The sequence below is a fragment of the Ambystoma mexicanum genome, chromosome 7q (assembly GCF_040938575.1).
Source record: "Ambystoma mexicanum isolate Mex_15411 chromosome 7q, UKY_AmexF1_1, whole genome shotgun sequence".
NCBI classification, from domain to species: domain Eukaryota; kingdom Metazoa; phylum Chordata; class Amphibia; order Caudata; family Ambystomatidae; genus Ambystoma; species Ambystoma mexicanum.
In genome coordinates, this window is record NC_090941.1 from 673954727 (window position 1) to 673974411 (window position 19685).

A 19685-nucleotide genomic window follows, 5' to 3' on the forward strand; every position below is an offset into this window, starting at 1 on the left:
TGTAAGATGGGAGTTTTTATGTTACGAAGACAGAGTGGCATTCCAGAGACCCAGGGTGAAGTCCAATGGAGAGAGTAGTGGTAGAGGAGGTAGATGCTGAAGTTGAGGAAGGGAAGCTGTTAGATGAGATTGGAGCAAGTAGGATGAGACAGACTAGCAGCATGAGTAGCGTTTGGGAGGCGAGTGAAGAATGGGATGACTGGGGAAGAAAGACAGGGGAGTGGAGAAAAGAAGGTGTGGGCAGAGTCCATGGGGGAGTTAAGGAGAATTCTCAGGAATGTGCCAATTCCCTTCTCCCGTAGAGACCACCAGCACTTTTTGCTGGACGTTAGGCCTTTTCTAACGGGGAGAGAGCAAGACCTTTTTCCCCACTCTCTTGTGCATTTTTTCTTTGATTTGGACTCTGTGACAAACTCCATAGGCATATTTTTACATTGTGACACACAGCACATTCAGTGCAGCGACACAGGGAAGTCTTAGATTTCCCAAAGCTTTAAATACCTCCTCTTGGTGAAACTACAGTTTCCAAGAGCAGTGAACTTTCTAGACCCAGCACACCCTATCTTACAATAGGGTGCTGGAGGGGTTACTTAGTATCCCCATTGTCTAGTTTCTCATCATTGTGTGTTTTTACCACAGGCTGCAATTGCAGCTGCAGTAAGACACCCGTGGGTGCCCATTTTGTCAAAATGGCCTGGTCTTTTTTCGCCATTTCTTGTTGGAAAAGTCCTTCTTGAGATTTACTCTGCGCCCAACCAGGTTTGGTCCCTTTGTTCGTTTTGTCTTCAGCGAGATTCACTGGTGAAGCCCGCCTCTGGCTCCAGCATGTCTGGCAGGGGCAGGCAGTGAGGGAGGGAGGTGCCTGAAACTCAGTGCTTAATCTCCTTGGTTACAGGAATGCACCCAAAGGTGATTGACCGGCTGGCGGTCCTTGGAGGACAGCCACCCTGCTGTGTGAGTGACAGCTAGGCTGCGAATGAATGGGAGAAACCAGCGTAAAAGGCAAGGCTTTTTGCTTGGAAGGCAGAGTCCATCACTGGATGAAGGAATCTGAAGAAGAACTTGGATGAGATGCCTGCTGCAACTCCTGGACCGTTGGTTTGCCCAGTGAAGCCCTGCTGCAGTGCTGAAGCTCCGAATTCACCTCAACTAGAGAAGCCATGTAACAGACTACTTTTCCCCTTGGGTTGGTGGGACCAATCAACCCCAAAGTGAACTTGTCTGGACATCCTCTCTGAGCGGGCTGTACTTCCATTGCTGATGCAGGAACGGATTGCTGGGGAGAGGAACACCAGATCGAGTGCATCGCTTTTTAAGTCAGACCCGAGCTCCAGGAAGATCCTCCGGTCTCCCAGGAAGCAGGACTGACCAAGCCTGCGCCACCTCAAAAGAGTGCTGGATCCCAGATGCAAGGAAAGTCCAACAAGGTATCCGAGAACCACAGTGGTGCTATTTGCAAGTGACGTGATGATCTGAAACCGCGAAGTGCCGCTTATCTGAAGTTTGCCCACTGCCGCCGCTGACCATCAATTCGTAGTGCAGGAGTCCCCAGACATCCTCCCTCTTGTACCCACGACTGAGGCACAGTAACACCGGATCTGCAGACATACAACTGGAACAGTAGCAGCTGAAGTAAAGTTCTTCAAACGAAAGGTACTGTAAACCAAGGAGTTGCTTACCTCTTACTGTGTAGCCTTAATAGCTCTCTGTTGAGACTTGTCTTGGTTGCCCATTTTGCAGAGTTGCATGCAGCTTTGACCCTCACAAGCCTCCCAGCTTGTGGCCCTTAAGTGACTTTCTACAAACCCTTCTAAAACAGATCTTCAGCTCTCCTAGACTTTGCCCAACTAAGAATGGCTGTCCTGGCTCCTTGAGAGACTCTTCTTACCTCTGACTTTGTGCTTTTGCCTTTTCTCCAGGATAGGGTTAATTTGCTTTGCATTGCATTGGAGGGTTCAAAAAGTACTTACCAGTTCATGAATTATTGGTTAACCTTTGTTTTATTCCCATATCCAACCTTTTGCACCAAACTCAGTATTGCTTGAAATGTACCAGTGTTAAATCAATGTCCAAAGTGGCCTTGCTATTTAAGTCACCCGAGGGTGTAGGAAGTACCTGTGTGCCATCCCCAATGGGTATCATCTGATTAGAGAAACTAAGAGTGTGTTTCGAAGTATACTTTAAAGTGTTACCTGTTTTGCTCCCTTCTAGAAAAGGCTTCTTCAATGGACGGTTAAATAAATTAATATTTATCAAGAAACCTTGTCTATAAGTGTTTATTTGAATAACGGTCACTGTGAAACTGTTACAATCCTACAGCTCACATTCACCCCTCTTGAGATGAGCCTGGCTGCTCAGTCACTCTACCAACACGTGTAGTACATGATTATACCAAAGGTTGGGTTAACTACTGCGAAGAGGACAAGGCTGGTTCAGTGTCCCACAGGGTACTACATACAATCTTGCCTAACAGGGTGGGAGTGGAAAAGAACAGTAAGGTGGAGCAGGATTTGGAGGCGCACAGTAGGCAAGTAGTGCTGGGGAGGGCCTAAAGAGATGGAGTGACACAGAATCCTATAAATATAATGCATTACTTACCATAAAAGCATTTCTGATGGTTGTATCTGCTTAGAATCACATGCTGTGCATAGACTAGCGAGCAGTACCTGGAGTTGGAGGTGGGTTGTGAGAAGGAACAGTAGTGAAAAGATGTCTTAGTACTGCCTGTCCCACCTGAGAATCAGACCTAGAAAGTGTGTCTAGGCAATAGGGTTTTGCAAAGGTGTGTACAGAACTCCAGGTTGCAGCTTTGCAAATGAACTTAAAGGGAACATTTGCAATGAATGCTATGGACGCCCCAGTGCCTAGAGTGGAATGTGTTCTAGGCTTGAAGGGCAGTTCTCTCTTCGCAAGATGGTAGCAGAGTGTAATGCAATTGACAATCCATCTAGAAATAGTGGATTTGGAGACTGCATCTTCTTCCTTTCCTGTGGCCACTGACACGAAAAACTGATTAGTCTTCCTTAGTGGATAAGTTCTTTCCATATAGAAGATGACAGCTCTGCATACATCCAGTGTGTGCAGGGTTCTTTCCCCCAGGCTTGAGGGATTTTGAAAGAACGTTGGTAGCTCTATTGACTGGTTCACATGGAACTTGGAAATGAATTTAGGCGCAAATCTAGGGTGAGTGTGCAAAACCACCTGGTGTTTGTGAACTGTTACGAAGGGATCTAGAATAGATTGTGCTGCAGTTCACTTACCCTCCTAATGGAGGCGATTTCTATTAAAAAAGCAGTCTTGAGGGTGAGGTTCTTAAGAATTGATTTATGCATGGGGTTGAAAGGAGCTCCCATAAGTCTAGTTAATACCATGTTTAGGTCCTATCCGGGAGCTGGGTTAGAAATGGAAGGGTGAATTCTTTTTACCCTTTCCATGAAAGCCTTAATTACTGGTATCTTCCACCATGACACTCTGTTGTGATGAGGTATATGCTGAAAGTGCCGCTAGGTGTACCTTCATTGAGTTGAAGACTAGGCCCGAGTCAAGTGAGTGAGTTAGGTATAGGACAATGTGCGTGTTGTATTCGTATTTATATAGTGCACAACAGCCCGTGAGCATCGTGGCACTTGTTTCAAGACGATGCTTAGTTACAGAAAAATGTGAAGTCGACATATGTTACATAGTGAGCAGATTGAGTACAGTGGGATAACATTTGTGATACAGTATATATACAAAGATTACATTTAATTATATTACATTTGTGTTTATATTACAATATACATGTTAGGAAGACAGGGCATGGTGGCAGTGTTAGTTAAGGAGGGTGGTCTTGAAATTATTGCGGAAGACAAGAGATGGAAGTTTCAGCTCTAAGGGTGGCAATGTGAGTGGGAGAGCAGTCGATAGGGTTGATGCTCTGAGTTACACCATATGACAAACTGTTTCCATTCACTAGAATAGCAGTATCAAGTGTTAGGTTTCCTTGCTTCCCTGAGAATGTCCATACATCTCTGAGGGAGTTGCAGGTGCCCAAACTCTATGACCTCAAGAGCCAGGCCGCTAAGTTCAATGTCTGCGGGCATGGGTGAAGCGTCTCCCCTCTGTCTTGCGACAACTTTTTGTACGGGCAAGGCAGTTTGACAGGAGGAGATAGGGACATCTCCATCAGGTTAGTGAACCAGGGTTGGCGGGACCACATGGGGGCCACCAGTATCATTGTGACTGGTTCCTGGTGCATCTTGTGCACAATCTTGTTGAGAAGGGGAGTCCGGACGGGTCTGGGGAGGGGGGGCGTAGACAAATTTCCCTGACCATGTTATCCAGAGTCCGTTCCCCTTGGATCGGTTCTGGGGGTATCTGGAGGTGTAATCTTGGCACTGGGCGTTCTCCAGGGTCGCGAATAGATCGATCTCTGGAAACCCCCATTGTGCGAAAACGTTAGAGACAATGTCTCTGTGTAATCGCCATTCGTACTCCTTGGGCAACGGAAAGTCTCTGCTGAGTACGTCTGCCAGAAGATTGAGTTCCCCTAGAACATGTGACAACAGGAACATGTTGGGTTTGAGAGCCCACTTCCAAATGTTCTGGGACAGTTTGGACAGCCCTGGAGAATGAGTGCCTCCCTGCTTGTTCAGATAGTACATGGCCGTGGTGCTGTCTAAGGATTAGAATAGTTTTTCCCTTTAGTTGTGTTTCAAACGCCTTCAGTGCTTTGAACATTGCCAGTAGTTCCAGCAGGTTTATGTGGTTGGACGCTATGTCTGGGGACCATACTCCGCTGTCTGTTGGAGCAGGTGGGCTCCCCATCCTGTAAGGGAAGCATCCGTAGTCAGAGTGGCTTCCACTACGGGGGTGGTGAAGGATTTCCCCTTCAATATGTTCTCCCTCGACCACTACCGTAACGAGAGAACTAGGGCCGGCGAGACCACTACTAAATCGTCCCACTGTCCGTTGGCCAGACACCACTGGTTGCTTAGCCCCTATTGCAGGGGTGCACAACTGATTTTGACAGAGGGCCGAAAGTACCCTACATGATGGCTATAGTGGGCCGAAAAGTAAATGTGGGTGGGGCGGTTGGCGTGGCAGGAGGCTTTTTCAACCCCTAATTTTTATTAAACACTATGCCCCATGGCTCCCACCCCTCATGCAAACACTATGCCCCAAGGCCCCCACCCCTCAAGCAAACACTATGCCCCAAGACACCCACCCCTCATGTAAACACTATGCCCCAAGACACCCACCCCTCATGTAAACACTATGCCCCAAGACACCCACCCCTCATGTAAACACTATGCCCCCAAGACACCCACCCCTCATGCAAACATTATGCCCCAAGACACCCACCCCTCATGCAAACATTATGCCCCAAGACACCCACCCCTCATGCAAACACTATGCCCCAAGACACCCACCCCTTATGCAAACACTATGCCCCAAGACACCCACCCCTCAAGCAAACACTATGCCCCAAGACACCCACCCCTCAAGCAAACACTATGCCCCATGCCACCAGGCATGCATCATGCATACATACTCATACAACGCCCCACCCCTGCATACAAACTAATAAGCATGCACCATGCACCCATACAGACCCCACCCCCAACTCACCATACAAACTCACAAGTATACACCATGCACCCATACAGACCTGAACCATCCCACCCCACCAAACAAACTCACAAGCATGCACGCATACAGACCCGGACCCCCCACCCCCACATCTCAACATACTCTGAACTTGCACACAAACACATTCAGGCAGACCCCCTCCCCCCTTCGCATCTCAACGCACAATCCACTTGCACACAAACACATTCAAGCAGACCCGACACACCTCCCACCCCCGCATCTCAACATACATACAAAAACAAAAAACACAGTCAGGACGGACCCGAGACAGACAGACACACACACACACACATACAGCCCCCCTCCCCACACCATGTACTTACTCAGACGTGCTGGAACGCTGGCGAGGCTTCTGGCACTACGGCTGGCGTGGCAAGCAAGGCTGAAATGCCTTCCGGCATCAAGCCTTACTGGCCACGCCACCCTTAGTGCTGGCACTCCATTGGTGCAGCACACACGCACTACGTGGCTCATAGGAGCTGCGTGGTTTGTGTGCACTGAACCAATGAGGGCCAGTGTTTTGTCCGGCCCGAAAGACAACAAACTTTCCTAATGGAGGGGGCCGATGCTGCTTGCGTGCCGCCCTCCATTAGGAAAGTCTTTGTTGTCTTTCGGGCCGGACAAAACGGCATGGCGGGCCGCAACTGGCCCGCAGGCTGTATGTTGTGCACCCATGCCCTATTGCATTGGGCGCAGGTGCGCGTGAGGAACTAAGTAGATACATGACGCCATAATTCCCAGTAGACGCATAGCCTTGCATACTGTTACCTCTCGACTGGCTACATAGTGAGGGATTTGAAACAGCATGTTTTAAACTCTCTCGTTAGAGGGGAAGACAAGGCCGTCCTTTGTTTGAATTAGAGCCCCTAGGAATTGTTTGACTTGACTGGGGTCTAAGCTGGATTTCTTCTCGCCCAGGCTGAATAAAAGATCTATCGTCTTTTGGGTATTTGACAGGCATGTTTCGTAAGAGTCCCCTGTTATGAGCCAGTCATCGAGGGAAGGATAAACTGGAATGGATTGTCCGCACATGGGTGCTGCTGCTACTGCCAATACCTTTGCAACTACCCTTGGCGCAGATGCTATGCTTAAGGGTAGTACCTTGAACTGATGATGTCTGTTCTCTATCATGAACCTGAGGTACTTTCTGTGCGCTGGCAGCATCGAAATATGAAAGTATGCATCTTTCATATCCAGAGTTGCCATGTAATCCCCCTATGTGAGCAGAGGAATTACTGCCTGCAGGGAGACCATGCGAAACTTCTGTGGTTTTACAAACTTGTTCGCTGGGTGCAGATCTAGAACAGGACGCATGTTAGATCCTTTTTGGGTACAAGGAAGTACACTGAATAAATACCATCAACAAATCTAAAACAAAAATAATGATCTTAGAAAAACCGGCCAGCAAAAAGAAGGAGCGGTTTCAATGGCATCTCAACGAGACAAAAATTGAAGTGGTTGACTCATTAAATACCTGGGAGTGCAACTTGATAGCTCGAAGAAATCTTGCAGTATGCAAGCTATTTTATGGTCGAAAACAAAGAACTTAACAGCACAACTGAGTAGTAGTAGACCGAAAATACGGCAAGTTTTCACTCCAACCGGCGATAAACTATTACAAGGCAAAGATCGTTCCCTCGCTGACTTATGGCATGGATGCCATACCTTCAATCCCTCCACTACTTTGGCAAAAACTCGAAGGTTTCATATGGAGAGCGGTCCTGGGTCTACCAAACTCGACAGCGATAGCTCCTATAAGGCGAGAACTTGGCCTCTTGTCCCTGAAAGCAGTGGTGGACCACAGTTCTCTTCAGCTATATAGAAAAATAATTCACCCAGAGAGTCTGGAAATCTAACATATGATGGCAGAAGAAATTGAAAAAAGCTTCAATAACACTATGAACCTGTGGGCCACGGACCAAAAACAAAAACTGCATTCAATAGTGTGCACCGAAGAAGAACTGAAGGCCACTCCAATGAGGATCAAAACAAAACTGGAATGCTGGGACTGGATTAACATGATCGAAAAAGCATCAGCAAACAAACTACTAGTCCACCTCCCTATGAACATTAACAAATTGAAAGAACCCATGGCATATTGCAAAAGATATCCCAACAAATCACTGATGAGAACTTTCTTAAAAGCTCGCCTAAACGTCCTACCAACCCAAGAAATTCTAGCGATCAGAACAGGTTCAGAGGAAAAAACCTGTAGACTCTGTGCAAACCCCGAAGAGATGGAATTGATAAGACATCTACTGATGCTTTGCCCTGCTCTCCATCAAGCCAGGATTGCCTATTTCAGTCCCTTGACGGTCACCTCTTTCGCGGGAAACAAACACATCTGGTGGAATCGTCTTATTAAAGGAGAAAAGACTCGATGGCTGACGGCAGCTGAAAAACTTTTGAACCTGGCTATGGAAAGAACAAAACTGACAGGGCATGTTGGGCTTACAACGACCTAACAACTAATCTAACTGAGGTTTGCACCGATCTGATGACGCAATACGAATATGAAATCAGAATGAAATTCACCCTTGTAAAAATCTTTTTTGTTTGATTAAATACAAGTAAATTAAAAAAAAAATACCCTCCTTTACCTGTGATAGAGGCACGATCTCTATGGCTCCTTTTTGTTCCAGTATCTTGACTTCTTGAAGGAGTATGCAAAGATGTTCTGGTGTTAAGTCTTTGCTGGCGTGGAGGTCTGTATTTTGGGGATTGGTTGAACTCTACAGAGTACCTGTGGGCTATGGTCTTTAGCACCCACTGGTCCATGGTTATTCACTCCCATGCTTTCAGGAATGATGTCAACCGGCCCCCGACCGGGGAGGCATGGGAGGGGACCCGAATCTTCAAGTCATTTGGGGCCTGAGGCAGGAGAACCTCTGGGGGGGTCGGGTTCCTGCCTCTATCCTTACCACACCCCTGTTCCCTTTGGGGGTACGGGTTATTTTAAGTGCTGGCTCCCTGTGGAGAATTCCAGTTGTTTTCTGAAGGGTATTGCTGGTGAGAGGAGCGTTGGCCACGAAAAAACCTGTTTCCAAATCCTCGCCTTGTGGCAGGTCTCTGAGTAATTTGGTCCAAGCCCTTTAGGATTTCATGTTCTTTTTTCGCGGTCTTTAAGGCCTCATCAACCGCCTTACCAAAATAGTTGGATTCCGCCACCGTTTTTAACATTTTTTTTATAAGAGACGCTTGCGTGTCAGGTTTAAATCCTGAATTACGACGCAACGCGTGTCTTTTGAGGAGAATGACTTGAGTAAGGGCTCGGCTGACTGTCTCAGCGGAATCTAAAGTAGTCTTTAAAATACTTTGATTAACTTGCCTCCCTTCAGAGACTGTGGAAAGTAGGCGGATCCGCAGAGGTTCTGGAGCCTCTGCTAGGCCTTCTTGTATTAAGGACCATTGCGCGCATCTGCGTAACTAGCCAATAGAGTCATATTATTGGCGATACGCGTCGAGTACGCTGCCGATGTGGTAACCCTCCTACCCAGGGCATAAAGTCTTTTCCCTTCTTTATTAGGGGGAGCCTCGCCTGTCGATAAAGGGACCCCTGCTCTTTTTCTTGTAGTAGTGACTTCCAAAGAATCTGGGGTGGAGTGGCCTCTAATATATAGAGGGTCTGATGGGGAGGGGCGGAAGAGTTTTTAAATTCTTGGATTTACACCCCTTGTAAGAGCTGGTGTAGACAAAGACAGGGCCAGGCATTTTTTTTTAATCGAATTAAGTAAAGGGATGGCTTTGCTAGTTGGCAGCTTCTCTGAGTTTATCCTCAAAGTCGGCTTCAGGTGCTGCCTCTTCAGTGGCAATTTTAAAGTGATCAGCTGCTTTCCGTAGCATTACATTAAATGTTAGTTGAACATCAATAGAAGGATTCCTTGTAGGGGTATTCTGAGGAGAGTCCAAGGCCAGAATATCTGGGTCTGGGGACTGCCATGGTTGAGGGTCACCAACATCTGGCTCCACCCCCCAGCCTTCAATAGGATCATCCTCAACGGGCTCATCTTCAATGGGCTCATGTTCCTCCTCGTCATAAAAAGGATTCTCCCTACCTTAAATGGCAGTATGTCTTCAGTAAGGTCATAATTATACAAGTCCTCTTCTAAAGAGGGGGCAAAAAGCCTTGGAAATTTAGATCTAGGGTTAGCAGGGCTTTCCTCCCTTGGCCTTCGTGGTGTAGGTTGTTCTGCACGTGAAACAAACTTATCCAAACCTCTCCATGCAGTCCTCAAACTTTTCCCTAGTCCAGACTGACTATCTGGAATGGTCTAAGGGTGAAATGGTGTCTCTCTCATAGTTTTCTGTCAAAAAAGTGTCCCCCGCACCATCTTCTGTCGAAAAACGTAGAGCTCTGTGCCTTAGCTTTAAAGAAAGTCCTTCCTCTCCCTCAGAGAAAACCTCTGGCGGGATCGGTGAAGGTGGGGTATCCTTGTGTCCTTCCCTCGACTTCTGAACACTATCCTTAGATCTCGGCGGATTTTTGGGTCTTTGAGACTTTGAGAGTCCACAGCCTGCCGTTTATGAGAATCGGCTGCCACAATCCTTGCCAAGCTGAGCTTCGACATCCTCACCTGTCAGACTCCCTTACAACCGTCCTATGTACCCAAGCGTCTCCTGTTTCTGCGGAACCAAGGCCTTGCCGTTATCGGCTGCTTCTTCCGGCAGTGCCGTAACTTTCGGAGTCTTAGGTTTGTCATCCCCGTACGCTTTCCCATGATGCGTGTCGGCGGAACTATGTTTTGGGGATAGCGCCCTTTGTCTTGGATTGCCCAGTCGCTAGGCGCGCACGCGGCTGCGGGGAGGGCAGCCGAACTAGTCGCTCGGCGGGTATCGCCGCAAGGACTTGTGCACCCGTTGGCGCCAAAGTCTTTTTTGACATAGTCGAAATAAGGCTAGGGGTTGTGTGCTTAGTGTCATGCTCATGTCTGTCTTTGTCCCCAGGGTGTGACTTCCTCATTGCAGGGTTTACGCCGTGCTCATTGGGACAGGGGACAGATGATCCGGAATGCAGTCGTTCCATCGAAAGGTCAACAACCTCCAATTCGGAGGCCTGATAGTCACTCTCGCCATCGTCGCATTCAGTGGCAGCAGTCCCGGCCTTGGACATACCGTAGGTCGCCCACCGTTTTACCCTACGCTCCTTTAAAGTCTTGGGTCGAAGGAGTTTACAGGATGCACACCCGTCCTCTTTATGATCGAGTGGTAAGCACCGGTTACACCGTCTGTGCCTGTCCTTGCACGGGAATTTGCCCTTTCAAACAGGGCACAATCTAAATTGAGTCCTCTCCATAGCTGAGGTAATACAGAGGGACTAAGACCAACTGGGAAAGAGGGAAGAAAGGGAAAGGCATTTTCAGTTTAAAGAGAAATGTCCACCCCGACCCCACTCTCCCTACTGTATAGGCCGGTGAAGGCCCAGCCACTTGGTCGGCAGCACCGACGGGATCACCTTCCGTCGAATCTCGCAGGTCTTCGGCGGAAACTGGAACAGCCAACAAGGGAAGGGGTGATCTTAAATATTTCTCTAGAATAAATTGGCCAAAGGTCGGACAATTGCAATGTTCTTTACAAACTCCGTGTAAGGGCGACCAGTTATCTGGGCAAAAAAAAACAATCTGAGGGACCTCAACGCGTGAGGGATCTTGGGTACACTACACGTCACGTAGGGATAGTGTTACAGGCACGCTCATGTCGATGTCCCCTTTCGATTCTCGAAAGACAAAATGCAATACTCCGCGGTTACCACTGGATGTTGGACTATGCACAGCATGTGATTCTAAGCAGATTGACAAACATGAATATAAAAATCACTGTTCGAGGTGACCAAGAAATGTAATATAATTTAAAAGTGCAGTTGGTACATACATTGATAGTCCATAACAATGATTGTGCACATTAGGAAATGGGACTACCTTAATTTTTATGAGCATCTGGTACAACTCAATGCAGTGGCCGTTTCACTGCATTTTTGTGCCATTGTTTATGAAGGGGCAAACAGAACCCATACCCCTCCTATGCCCTCCACCCCTACCCTAAAAGCTCTTGGGACAGGGTCAGGACACATGCATTGTGATCGGCATGGAGAGGGATCAAGTTCCAATATTAAATGCCAACTTTATATTCCTATTTTGCTTTCATAATACTTCAGGTATCGTATCAAATCTGGCAACATAATGCTTTGATCCAAAATGGGAATGCACTTCTTGGTTATATAAGTAACAGACGTAGTCATATAGGTAACAGATGCCAACTGGCACCATGTCATTTTGTTCAGGTATAGCTTCACCATTCACAAGTTTTATAGTCAACAACACTATGCATGCTGGGAATTGTAGGTCAATAATGGAAGAGATTCAGTTGAACGTTCCAGCAGCTTAATTGTTGTTGGCTTACTTCAATGCCAGCAAAAGAAAATATTTACTTGAATGACTACAGCGACCAGGATTCCCTGAGGCCATCACTGGTAGTAACCATCAACACCTGAACAAACACCTAAACAGACTGCCTCCCTGATGATTGCATGAGGCAAGAAAGTGCGCTAGGAGGAGATCATCAACTGGACTGTGGAAAGGTACACCTAGCTGGGACCCAGGAGTGCGCCCCTCAACACCCTTTTCTGATTATATATATTTCGGATGAGTTGGGGTTAGTTGTTAATTCCAAAAACAATTAGGCTACACATGAATGTCCAGCACCAATGTAAAATCTGTACTGACATATTTGGGAACCAAACCATGCAGCCTGCATGTTTTCACATTTTGTGACGACAGGTCATTCACAAAGTCAACGTAATTATTACACACCTCTATGATCCCATGATCTGAGCCTTAATGTATTTAAATAACACATTTATAAATATAAAACATACAAGTCTAAGAAGAAAAAAGATTTGAATAAAAAAAATAAAACCATCATAAAGACTGCAAGAGACAGGCTTAACGTCGTCTGTTCAAACATGTATTAATATCTGCAGAAATGGGTGCCAGAGAGGTAGTCACTCACGTACGATGGATTTACTTTCCCATCTAACTCTTAAATGTCTTATTTAGTCCTAAATAAGTCATCAAATGTCTTATTTAGTCCTAATGTTTACAGTTCTACAATAGAGGGCTTGCAAGTGTTGAAAAATAGACCAACATAGTTTTCAATGAGCATAGTTAACATGTGATGCATGGTATTGAAATTCCCCACAGAAATGTTATGTTATCCTTCACACATTCATTTCAGAAAGGCTCTCGTCTTAACAGCCTCAACCCAGTATTTCTCAAACATATTTACACTTAGTGATAAGAAAGGCAACACAAACCTGCAGGAAAGCCCATGACATTGAATATTCTATCCAGCTGGTCATGGTGATATGGATTGCTAGTTTTAATATCCTCTTGTCGACAATGAAATATCGGTTCCGACGTTAGTAGCTCAGCAAATATACACCCTATGGCCCAAATATCTATGAAAACGAATAAAACAGGACAATAATGAGAATGTTTTCACTAGCATTCCAGTCACATTTTGCTCATTATTCAACATAATGTATGCAGATCTTCTCACAGAAGTTCCTGTTGTAGGAAGGGCAGGCAATAACAAAAATCCATGTGCACCGTCAAGGAATCATGTCCCACCGAGAAAGTTTAATTGAACACACTCCAGCTAGCCACCTTTTGTGCATCAGTCATAGGATAGGTGTACATGATCTATAAAAAACAAATATTTACCAGTAATAATCTTTCTGTGGGTTGTCTGCTTAGAATCACATGCTTTGCATAGGCCTCATCTAGTGGTTGGCGCACAGTATTAGATCTTGTTTTTTCAAATTTGAAAAGAGGGTGTTGAACAGTGGAGTAACTGTTACACTATCCCTACCCTACATGCATGGGTACCCATGATCACTCATGCGTCAAAAGTCCTTGTAATAGTTGTTTTCCTACATGACGTGTAAAAAGTAGCTGGAAGATTCCCTGTTTCTTTTCCCTCTTTCATTCCCACCAAGAGGAGAGGATTGGCAGGTGTACGTGATTCTAGGCCGATTGTGTTAAATCAGACATAGGAGACAGACGAGAGGACATGGTTCAATGATCATCTTTTATTAAAAAATTGAAGAAAAACTCCTGTAACCGAATTTCTATGCAGGGGTCCCAACTCTACAAAACAGCGGGTGCTCGTCAGGATGTCTCACAAATAAAAACTGTCCTCCGTCCAAATCTATTCTAACCTACCAACTAGGTAGGTAGAAAGGTTTTCGAAAAGAAAGAAAAGAGAAACTAAGCTGAAGCTTAGGATAGGGTTACTTCCCAGTAGCAATAGTTTAGTAAAGGATGGTTTTGTGAACCCCACGAAAGAATGCTTACAATCTTCTCTGGTTCACATATCGAAAAGTTCCAACAAAACGTGTCTGAGCTTGCTTTTAGGTCAAAACAATGCCCTCGTCATATACTTCAGACAGTCTTTACTTTTTCCTGTTTCCTGGGAAATCTCTCCTGGGTCTGTATCGATTGGCAGTGGCAAAAGAAATAGTGTATTCCTTTTCTTATCTGAATGTTTTACCTTCTCAGCCTAGGGTAGGCCTCAAACCTGGTCCGCCCCGTTTGGTGTGCCCTTACATTCAGCTCTACATGGTGTACAGCCTGCTGAACCATTCTTGGGATCTCGTTTTGCTCGACCCTTCCTGCGGTATTTTTATGTTCAGTCCTACCACCCCCTTCTGGGGTATGCAAACTTGTAGCCCTTTGTGGGCTTTGCTGTGACCTCTTTGCCCTCCACCCGCTCTTGGTATAACATCTCATACCTCTCTTTCAGGGCAGTGTTTCTCTGTGGCTTTGGCGTTTCCAGTCCATGCGGCTCTGCGGTTCAGACCTGGCTGCAGTCTGCGCGGTTGTGTCTCTCATCGGTGGGCCCGTTTCTGGATGGACAGGCCTGGGATATCTCTTCGACGGGATGTCAACCTAATGCTCCTGGCAGGACATCGGCTCCTTCAGTTTCTCCGGTATCTGGCTCTGCAGGATTTCCACCAGTTTCCAAGAGTTACCGTTCTGTGGGCTTCCTCAAAGTCTCCGCCCACCATATTAACATGGTTCTTCCTTCTTCTTGTGAGGGAGGGGATTCCTTCTCTGCGCAGTCGTGCAGGCTGGCATATCTCATGCTGTGGCTGGTTCTCTCCCTTTTTCCTTCTATCCAGTGGTATTTGAGTTCCTCCCTTAAAGGAAAGTGACTAGGCCACTGGTCTTGGTCATCATCAGAAGGCGGCAACAAGGACAGGTCAGAAACCAATCCATCCATGCTACAAGGTGCCCAGTGCCTGGCTACCTCCATGTAACCCATAAACATTGAGGAATTCGACACAATGGGAGGTGGGATGGGATTGTTATTTGCACATTCCTTGTCACCAAGGAGGGTGGAAGGTACACCCTCAGTGGGATCCTGCTTGCTCAATCTCCTGTCCTAGGGACTCTATTGACTATTGGCTCACCTCCATAATCCCAAAGAGGGTTGCATCCCCTTAGGGAGAAGGGAAGAAATTCTTGGAATCTTCACAAGATATAAGCCACAAAAAGAGGATCACTGGTAAGTGATGTTTGCCTTCTGCGGTTTGTGAACCTGCTTAGATTCACAGGCTTTGCATATTTTAGCAAGTAGCACCCGCTGACTGTTGAGGGTGAGCGAAAGGAACAGCTTCAAATATATGTTTTAGAATTGCTTGACCCACCCGAGAGTGTTCTTGCTTATGCGTCTACACAATAGTGCTGTGTAAAAATATGCAAAGAACTCCATGTTACCGCTTTGCAAATGTCTTCAAGTGGTACATTAGTGAAAAAGGCCAACGCTGCTTCTGTGCTACATATAAAATTTTAGGAGGTAAACTATTTTGTTTACTAGAGTATAGCAAAGATGTATGGAGCTAACAATCTATCTTACAATGGTTGCCTTGGTGACGGGTTCCACTTTTTGCTGCCAATGATACAAAGGATTGCCAGCTTTTTTAAACTCTTTGGTTCTGTAGAGGCAATACGTGACAGACGAGCGTCAAATTTGTCTAATGCCACCTACCCTGTTTTTCAGATTCTGAAAGAATGCAGGTAATTCAATGGATTGATTTACATGAAATTTTGATATAAAATGGTGGCAAGAACTTTGTATGTTTTCTCAAAACTACCTTGTGTTTGTGCATTGGTTTGCCGACTGACGAGGCTTGTAGTTCATTTATCTTTCTGATTTATGTGAGAGTGTATTATCACTAATCCATCTCAAGACTACAGGGCTCGTGGCGAGGCAAGCACGAGAAGCCATCCACTGAAGCACGTCATAATGTACAGGACGTACGAGGGCTGAGAGCGAGCAGACATTCAAATGCCAACAGTAATGCTCGTCAGCCGGTGGAGCCTGATAGTACTTCACTAGATATCCCCAATATTTATGTACAATAAATATATACTTACCATACCGTACTTTCTTGTGATATATACTTCAGAGAGAAATGTAGAAAGCTACACCTATATGAAAGATTCCTTTAACAGAGCTTTCAGCATTGGTTCAAAAGGGGGCCCCATTAGTTCACATAGTACTGTATTTAGATACTAACCTGGCAGAGGATGTGCCACCGGAGGGTGGATACGTTTTTTCTCCTTCCATGAAAGCTTTCACTACTGAAACTTTCCATCAAGATACCTTGTTTTGAGATGTGGGGCAACCTGTCAATGCTGCTAAATTAACCTTAAGTGAATAATAAACTAGACAGTAGTCAGCCGGTAGATGACAATATCTGCAGGGCAACAATTAACAGGGTGGATATACTTCTAGATTACAAATCTTTTCAACCTATTATAATAACAATGTCTGGTGTTTGGTTTTCTTGCATCACGCAGTATCTCCAGAGAGAGTGTGGATAACTGTAAATGTCCAAGCTCTAGGACCTCATTTGCCATGCTGCTAAGTTGGAAGGGCAAGAGTCTGGATAGGTTATTGGTTTGCTCGTCTGTATGAGAAGATTGTGGCATGGATGGAGTATGATTGGAAGACAAGTAGAGGTGTGGGGTTGTGAAGGAAACGTAAGCAATAGTGCAGTGTAGGGATCCCTGTTCTTGGTACCTAGATGCAAGGTTTAGGCATTTTTAGTTTGCTGCTGTTAGAAACCGATCCATTGACTGGTGGCCCGCGTTTCAAAGATCTGTTTGAGTGCACTGCTGTTGAGTTCCCACTCATCTTCCTTTACCAGAACACTGCTCCAACTGTCCGCTAGACAACTGTGTTCCCCTGGAACATGTGCTTCGGTGTAAATGACTTTTTGAACACACCAGTTCAAGATGTTTTGTACAGGCAACAACAATGTTTTTTTGAGTATGTGCTCCCTTCTTCGTTGATGTAAAACGTGGGTGTCTTTTTGTGTGTGTGCATAAGGATGCATTTTTCTACTATGTGATGACGCCAGTGGAGTGATAACTGGCTCCCTGGCAGTAACCTCCTCCCATGTCACCAGGGGCCGGCAGTCGCCATCGGATCCTGAACCTGGGGGTGGATATATGAGGGAGGATCACATGGGAGGAGACAGCTGTCGGGGGTCAGTGGCGACTATCAGACTAGACACTGAATTCGCCCCTTCCTAAGGAAGACCTTATAATACCCAGGTTATTGATGGCTTGTTGTCATCCCAAAAATTTCCCTCATTGTAAAAACTAGAAACACCTTCCTTTATGTCGCTATAGACAAAATGCCCTGTATACCTCAAACTTTCACAACACACCTATAACATCTCCTGTTTGATGTTTCTTTATATAAAGTTTTTGACCAACAACATTTTAGAAATCCAATAACATCTATGGACTCCAGCTCCCATAAAGCCTCAGGTACTGAGGCGAAGAAGAGGAGGGAAGAGTTGATGCAGACAGAGAAACCCGAAACCTTAAGTGCAGACTAGCTGTTTGGCGGAACCTAAAGTGTGCGGGACATTTCAAAATGGCATGTGCACTCAACACAGCAGAATGGGCGAGAACCGTGCTGGAGAAAGCCGAGAGAGAACGGGCACATTCATGTGGCGGCTTGCGAAAGAGTCACACACACTGGTGTGGTTTGAAGGATGGAGAGATGCAGCAGACACACCTGAAAGACTGTAGGCGCTGGGGGCCGTACCGGAGCACTTGGAGGTACGGACATTGCGGGAAGCAGTATTCTCGGTCCAAGCCACAGAGTGAAGACCACAAGTGAACGCATAGCTGCAGGAAATGCTGGAGGACCGTCTGCATCATGCAAGAAGCCATCCAAGGGAGGAACCTTCACTGCAGAGTCAGGCCATAAGTCAGATGCTGCGAACTACTGAATCTGCCCAGATCCATTGGGGGCTCAGGGTGTACTGATATGCATGCAGTCAAGTGAATGAATTATGGGACACTGCTTTTATGGGCAATGCCCAAAGCGGTTTGCATACAGTCAAAAGTTAATGTCAAAGTAATACCCAAAAGGAAGAATATTTAATATACCAACAAGATAAATTGCAGCAACAAAACCTGGACAAATGCCGGCAAGAGATGTCAATAGGGGGGAAAGCTGGAGCAAATGTTCCCCAAGTAAACATTTTGAAACAACAAAGTTGATGCGGCTGTGGCATATTGAAAAGGACAGTGAAACCAATAAAAGGTCCTGGTAAAAGAAATACACCAGTCATTTGACATTTGGGGAAAGATACCTGCCAGGGGAGAATACCACAAAAGGATTCCTAGTAAAGGTATACACAAGGCAATCCGCCAAAATACAAGAGCAGTTAAAGAAAGCTTCTTGTGGAATGTATTATATGAATAAGAACTTTGTGAATCCAGTACAAAGAAGCCAAGGAAGTGTTGGATGTCATTGTTAGGGAAGAGTATACATTTAGAGGTAAATCTACCTCACTTGTGAGAACCTCAGAACATTTTGCTGGACAGGTAGATTATTTATCCTTATACCTCAGTGAGTGGGAACCTTTTTCCACACTCACAGATCTTTTTACTCTTTTTATGGGTGTCATTTTTTAAGACTCTCCATAGGGTCCTTTTAATTGTAACCTCTTTGACAACCTTTGATGTGTACCATTTTATTTAAACAGGGTTGCCCTTTTGGGCTGCCCTTTTACTTTCTCTGGCTAACCTTGTGAGAGCTACAGTTCCCAAGGGTAGAAAGGATAATCCTATCCATTCTACATTTTGTTAGATGAAACCAGCACACCCCACCCCTTGTAGAGTGCTGGGAAGATGCCATATTTCCCCTTTCTTACTAGAACTGTAACAATTATGTTACAGGGACAAGCTTAGCTTAAATAGCTGGTGGCAGTGAACCTTTTCACAAATTCGGTGCACCTTTACCGTGGGCTGTTTTCTCAGCTGCAGCAAAGGTCCCCATGGGTGCCCATTTTACCAAAACGGCCCAAATCATTCTTTTTTTTGCCATGTTCGTGCTTTTTGTCCAATCTTGGTCTTTCCCCTGCCCTCCAAGTTGGGAAATTCCAAGTTGGGAAATTCCAATGTGTGATTTTTATCTTTGGCGGGAGGCCTCGGTCAAGCCCGCCTAGGCTCCAGAGTGTCTGAAGGCAGGAAGCGAAAGAGGAGCCCAAAACTCTGCAGCCCTTTGTCTTCCCGCCTGTCTACGAGAATCCCGTTTTATCTGGGAAGCTCGCTGTCCTGAAAGGACTGCCAACTGCCGGCTCCCCAGCCCCCACTCCAAGTTTGTATGTTGCACGTCTGTTTGATTGGCTTGGTTACTGCATAAAGATCTGATCCTGGAAGCTGAAGAGGTAGTTGGTTAGGGAGAATTCTCAGAAATGTGCCAATTCCCCTCTACCTGAGAGACCACTTTTGCTGGACTCTAGGACTTTTTAATTGTTAACCTGGAGAGAGTGAGACCCTTTTTCCCCGCTCCCTCATGTATTTTTCATCGATTTAGACTCTGCGTTTCTTGTGGTTATAGAGTCTGACAAACTCCATAGGTGTCATATTTACATTGTGACATACAGCACTTCAGTGCAGTGGCACAGAGAAGTCTTTCAGATTTCCCAAAGGTTTAAATACCTTCTCTTGGATAAACTACAGTTT

The 19685-nt window shown here is 45.8% G+C and overlaps 1 protein-coding gene across 1 annotated transcript in view; it reads right to left on the reverse strand.

Moving 5' to 3' along the window:
* Positions 1–19685, reverse strand: part of CDK8 (cyclin dependent kinase 8) — a 679675-nt gene that overhangs the window by 421426 nt on the left and 238564 nt on the right. The window contains exon 7 of the mRNA XM_069639174.1: positions 12941–13084. Within this exon, the coding sequence (XP_069495275.1) occupies positions 12941–13084 (144 nt within the window). The remainder of the gene's footprint in view (positions 1–12940; positions 13085–19685) is intronic.